The 6,492-nt window shown below is 35.5% G+C and overlaps 1 protein-coding gene across 2 annotated transcripts in view; it reads left to right on the forward strand.

Moving 5' to 3' along the window:
• Positions 1 to 6,492, forward strand: part of stol (voltage-dependent calcium channel subunit stolid) — a 524,452-nt gene that overhangs the window by 461,972 nt on the left and 55,988 nt on the right. Inside the window, exons 1-2 of one of the 2 annotated variants that reach the window (XM_017616624.1) lie at positions 1,758 to 2,229; positions 2,290 to 2,571. The exons of the other annotated variant lie outside the window; for it this stretch is intronic. Of the exons in view, the coding sequence (XP_017472113.1) occupies positions 1,759 to 2,229; positions 2,290 to 2,571 (753 nt within the window). The 5' untranslated portion in view covers position 1,758. Of the gene's footprint in view, positions 1 to 1,757; positions 2,230 to 2,289; positions 2,572 to 6,492 lie in introns of those variants that run through there. 2 annotated transcript variants of the gene reach the window in all.

Genomic DNA, 6,492 nt, shown 5'->3' on the forward strand with positions numbered 1-6,492 from the left:
TCTGGCGGGGCGACATCTGGAGTCTTCTAATTGTATCTTTTTGATATGATGACTACAACGAGGTTCATATCTAGACTAGGTTGATATCTAGAATTTGCCACAANGCTGACTAGTTGGGCATGCGGTTCATACTACTTGTGAGATAGTTTACAACTAGTACATTTGACTACAGGGTACATACATATACATACCTATCCAATTATGTAAGTATGCTGAATTCGCCGACAAGCTTTTTTAAAACCAAAGTAAAATTAGTACAAATTGTTAGTAATTTTCATTAGAGTTTGAATAACTCCTTTCACTAAATGGCTTTTAGTAACTTTAACGAGACCTTAACTTATTTTATTTTATTCATTTTAGTGCAGTTTTGACAAAATTTTCTTGCTAAAAAATCTTTTGTTACACTACTTTATTTTATTCCTTTGATTGTACATGTTAATAAAAGCTTGTTTTTAAAAAATATTTCTTTTCAATTATTTTATTTTCTAATTCTTAGTCCATTTATAAAAGCGTTGTATATTAAAAAGTTTTATTTTATTTTATTCATTTTAGTGCAGTTTTGACAAAATTTTCTTGCTAAAAAATCTTTTGTTACACTACTTTATTTTATTCCTTTGATTGTACATGTTAATAAAAGCTTGTTTTTAAAAAATATTTCTTTTCAATTATTTTATTTTCTAATTCTTAGTCCATTTATAAAAGCGTTGTATATTAAAAAGTGTTATTTTGTTTTATGTACAAAATGTTGCAATAGATATTAAAATTATTCAACTTGCAATGAAAGAGAACAGAAGACTTGACAAGCAAAATGTTGTTTGCTTACGTTTTGTATAAACATACATATGTACATATAGCAGCAATTAATTTTATTCAAAGAAATGGCTTGACGTCCATTTCCGCTGTAGCATGGCACATATTTAGGCACAATATTTAACTTCTTCTGGCGGGGCGACATCTGGAGTCTTCTAATTGTATCTTTTTGATATGATGACTACAACGAGGTTCATATCTAGACTAGGTTGATATCTAGAATTTGCCACAATTAGCTTTGCTATTTTATGGTGGTTTTACGTTCTTTGGCAAATTACGCTCTGTTAGCCATAAATCTTACTAATTTTTGACCGCCTTTGAATCAAGACCCCTGGACCATATNAAATTGCATTGTCATCGTGATTGGCACTATACTGAAAATTTCAAGTCGCTAACTTGTCGGGAAGTTAGTTTAAAATCGATTGGAAATTTCCGCGATTTCCGCGGGATGACCAAGTTAAATAAAAGCTTATAAAAAAATTTTCAAAAACAAGCTTTTTTTGAAGTACAACTTCGTAGCGATTTTTCTTTTTATTTTCAAACCACAGATTAGCAGCGAAAATGGAAGTCTAAGGACGCAGGGGTTTCTATAAATTAATTAAGTATTAAAGTATTTGTAAAGCATTACACTCAGGATTATCTGGAGTTTCGCCCGAAATTTTTCATTCGCCCGTAGTGAATATACATAAGCCAAAAGAGAAAAGTGTAAGATTTCGGGCGAAAACTAAACTCACGATAAGGTTGATTATGTAGCATGCGCTTTTATAAACACATGCACGTACATGTGGGAAATATCTACAGTCAGGCACCATTTATTTTCCTTAAGGGTTTAATACATTTACCATATTCATTGCATATGTATATGTATTTATACTGAATTATTGAAAAACTAGCTCGCCTCAGCTTATTCATCCTTCTCATTTGTTTTGTTTTGTTATTCAGCGCATCATGGACTCCGCCGAGCAAGCTGCACTTTCCGAATTGGACTCACAAAATTCCCATAGCACTTCAGCGACGACAAATAATCAGCACTACGACGCGCGACGCATTAACGAATATAATTCGGATGGAAAATTGGCAGACGGCGCACGCCACATGGACATACGCTTTATGCGCCGATTTGAACGTTTGCCTGTCAATCTCAGTCTTAGTTCGATTTTGGTGCCGAATGGCGTCTCACTCGACGACGGAGATGTCAAGGCGGCACTGCAGTGGAGCGCGCACCTGGACCCACTCTTTCAAAATAATCTCGAACGTGATCCAGCTCTGTCGTGGCAGTATTTTGGTTCATCGACTGGCTTTCTACGTCGTTTCCCCGGCACCGCTTGGCCGCCAGAAGGCTCGAAAGGCAGCAAGCAGATCCATGATTTTCGCACGCAAAATTGGTTCGTGCAGGCAGCATCTTCCCCCAAGGATATTGTAAATTAAAAGACTTGTTTGCAAACCACACATGAGCTAAACAATCTTTTCCCATTCCAGATGATTTTACTTGACTCTTCGTCGAGCATGTCGGATAAGTCGTTCGATCTTGCAACGGCTACTGCTTTCAATATACTTGATACACTAGGCGAGGATGATTTTGTAAATTTGATCACATTTGCGGAGGAAATCAAAACGCCAGTGCCATGTTTCAAGGATCGTATGGTGCGCGCCACCCCAGACAATGTTCAAGAAATAAAATCAGCGGTAAAGGCTATAAAGCTTCAGAATACAGCTAATTTTACGGCTGGACTAGAATATGCGTTCAGCCTATTGCACAAAGTAAGTTGAACAATATTTTGGATTTTGTGGATACTCTTGGTTCGCTTGAAATTAAATGAACTTTTTAATACCTAACCTTGTAGAATAGTTATTTATTCAGAGGGTCTTTGTATGTATTTAATCATAGTACCTCATACCTTAACCCGCCTTTCGAAATTGAAGAATAAAATACAGTGGTTGTATTATTAAATTCAATGTATAAATAGTATCTACATACATCAGGCATTCAAAGCCGCAAATTAAACAGTAACACATTTGTAAAAAACCACACAAATCCATATGAACATATGTATGTAGTATAAACATAAGAGATAGAGGTAAATAGAAGTACGCGCCTCTAACCAGTCGGTTTCAGTGGTTGGATACCGCGACCTAAAATATCTTTTGCATCCCTAAGAACAGTCCTAATCCTGACATTAACCAGCACTCTGATTGTGCGATCAGATTGGTTTGGTGCATGTGAAAACGCAGTCGACTATGACCAGGTAGATTTCTATTGGAGATGTATGTATGTATAAAGCCACTTACTGGGGGTCATTCGAAGAAATTCTGGGTGAAAAAGAAAAATAACCGATTCGCACTACTTTATGTCGCTGTCCCGGTCTCCAGTCAAAGCAAATTAAAAATTTGGGACTAGATTTTTAAGCAACTTCGCAGTGATAACGGAAAACAGCTCTTTCGGATCTCTGTAATTTCATCTGGGCGATATGTGAGAACTATGGTTGGTACAATATATTTCCTGGCATATTTCCCCTACAAAGTATGTTCCACAAATTTATTTTATGTGGAAGGCACTGCCAGAAAAAAAATTGCAAAAAATCAAAGTGATTTTTTAGCAGCTGAAAACTTGCCCTCCTAATACTAAAATTTTTTCTAAAGATACTGATTAAAAAGTTTGAAATTTTGGTGAAACTGCAGAATTTTTATAATTTTTGTACAAAGTTGGTGTTTGTTGTTTGACCAGCTAGACCTTTATAAAAAAAATACTAAACAGTAAATGAACAAAACAAAAATATTCAAAACTGGTCAAAACACATCGCACTCCTATTATATCGTGGACAACTGTACGTAAGCCGATGAAGCACACCTATCACTCCATATCGCCAGTGACACTGCAAAACGGTATATGTCAATTAGTACTTTTGGCACTTATATGGTCTCTAACCTGAACAAGAATGCGTCTATAAATGTTACATTTTTCTAAACAAAATTACTATAGATTAACAGAAGCGAACGGATGCTGGTGATAGATCATTTAAGCGCCAGATTTAGATTTTTTGCTGTATCACATACGATATATTTTGGAAACGTATATACCAACGGTGGGCAAACGCGGCTCTTTGCTTAGAACATTTTGGCTCGTATTACTTTTTAAAATACATATTTCTTTGCTGGACATTCTTTTCCATTGTGTTGTTTTTTATTTTATTCTTTTTATATACACATACGCAAATTGAGATCGGAACATTACCCGCAATTGGAGAATGAAAATTGGCTTTCTGGCTTAGGGCCGTTTTCTCATCTAACCTTTAGATTACCGGCCACTTTATCGTCTCGATATACGAGTTTTCGTTTTCTCATCAGCGCATTAATTTCTCGAATCGATAAATTGTTGCTCACCCGATGTAGCCTTTAAAAATTTTTACCCAAATTAAAATTTTAGTTTGGTCTTGGTTCGTGGGTCATATATATCACAGCGCACGGTAGTGCGCGAGAGTGACGAAAGCAGCCGTAGCATGCTGAAATGACTCGCTTATATATACACGAGATTTGGAAGTTTTTAGCCAGACGTCCAATCGACATGTTTGAGATATCGTTGGAAAGGTCTTGCAGAGTGTGTCCAGAAAATGTATTCAAGCTTCATAAACGATTAACCGGATTCTAAAAAATTAGGCTAAAGTGTTGCGAAACAAAAAACGTTTTTTTGCTTTTGCCGGTTTAAGGGGGCATGTGGACACACCCAACATATTTATTGTTATTCTATAGGCCAATACCTTTCAAACGATACCTTATATATTAAGTGCCGGCTACTAGTTGGAAAGATATAGAGGTAAATGTGTTTTGGTTCGTGTCTCTACTACGAGATGCTTTGGTATGTATGTGGCGTCTGTACGTACCTTCATTTAGTTTAGTTCAAACTTTCAGAAATTAAAGTACAAAAAAAAACTAAGAAGGTTTTGTTCCAGGATATCTTGATTCGTATGCCTTTGTGGGCGTGGCTGCTGCCTGAAATTCGAAAAAAGGCAATTTTTTAAACTACCACTGAGTAGTGTCAGTCCATGTCATTGATGTGGATATCAGTAGAAGGGTCTTTGTGTTTATAAAATATAAATACGCCATAACGTTATCGCCTGAAAACTAAAAATCGGGCTGCTGAAAATAGAGATTTCGGGCATTTTCTCAAAAACTGGTCAGTCGATTTTATTCTAAGTTCCCTCAAGTCTAGCACAAAACCTTAGCTTTCATCTGGTATATAGTTTATATCTGGGAAAACTCCTGTTGTGGAGGTATTGCTATTAAAATTGAAAAAATATCGCTCCGAAAAGGGTCAAATAGTTAAAAATTAACATATCCGTCAAATTTGGTTACTGTAAGATATAAAAATAACATACCCAGTTCCCCGAAAAAAATCGCCCATTCCCCGATTGCCACTTAAACCAAAATTCCCTGCAAATGGGGGAATTTCCCGCGGGTTGACAAGTTGAAGGATGCAGCTGTGCTAATCACTTCGTACATGTCTTGGAAACCACAATTTGTGTGTATTTTAGAGTTTTTTTTTCAGTCATATGCCGAAATTGTAACATTTTTCCCCATTTTAATTGCAGGTATGTACACAGTATTTAACTATACTACATGGGTTTATCACCCGCACTTAACCTACCTGGTATTTACTTATAGTTGTACATAAATATGTATGTATGAATGCATTTAGTTCACCCAATGTGCCGCTACTACTTACATACACGGTTAAAAATTTCGGTTTTAATTTTAAACTTTTTGGACTACATATATGACCAAACTAAATTCAGTTTCAAATACAAACCTTCCAAGTTTAAAAAAAGAGAGCACATATGTTGGGTTTAGAATTTAAACAATTCGGTTTAAATGTTAAACCCAAACATTTTCATAATTAAGAATAAAAAAAAAAATCTTAAATTTCATGCTCCGTCTGGTTGGGATTGAACCCGGACAGCCTTGGTAGTAACCAATTGTATCAAGCAGCTTTGCACACTCAGCTACAGCCACGCATGTAAATGTGCTTTCATATGTTGAGTTTGAATCAACACCACAATTCGCTGTGCAAACATATTCTATTTCGGTTTAGATTTTAAACCAAATTTTCTATATATGAAACCTAGAAACTAGAATTAAAACATTTTGGTTTGATTTTTAAACCACGAACTTTTTGGGCTAAAATTTAAACCAGAATATATTAAAAATTGCGTAAAACTATTGAATGGTTTAAAAAGTAGACTATAAAAGTTTGAAAAAGGCAGTAGTCCCAGCGCGGTTTAAAAATTAAACCCAAATTTTTGACCGTGTACATATGTATAAATTGCCACTGAGCAAAACTACTTGAGAAAAAAGCATTAGTTTAATAGCACGAGTGCAACACCGTACACGTGATAGAAGTAAAACTTCTTAAAACAAGTAAGAAAGTTTAAGTTCGGACGGAGCCGAACATTAAATACCCGGCGCAAATATTAAATATATGTTTTCCACCTTCCCGAAAGCTACCGCTACATCGTAATCCGGGGTTTATCAATTTTGAGTAAACTAGTCTTGAAGTTTCAAGCATTTCTAAAATTTACCGTTATATGAAAAGCGGTAATTTTAGTCCGATTTCAATAATTTTGAACGTTTTGCTTTTATGTGGCAAGCACAATAACCATACAGAGTTTGGTACAAATTAGTTGAACG

This window comes from Rhagoletis zephyria, unplaced genomic scaffold, assembly GCF_001687245.7.
Source record: "Rhagoletis zephyria isolate East Lansing unplaced genomic scaffold, Rhagoletis_zephyria_1.1 Rzeph_scaffold_00026, whole genome shotgun sequence".
NCBI classification, from domain to species: domain Eukaryota; kingdom Metazoa; phylum Arthropoda; class Insecta; order Diptera; family Tephritidae; genus Rhagoletis; species Rhagoletis zephyria.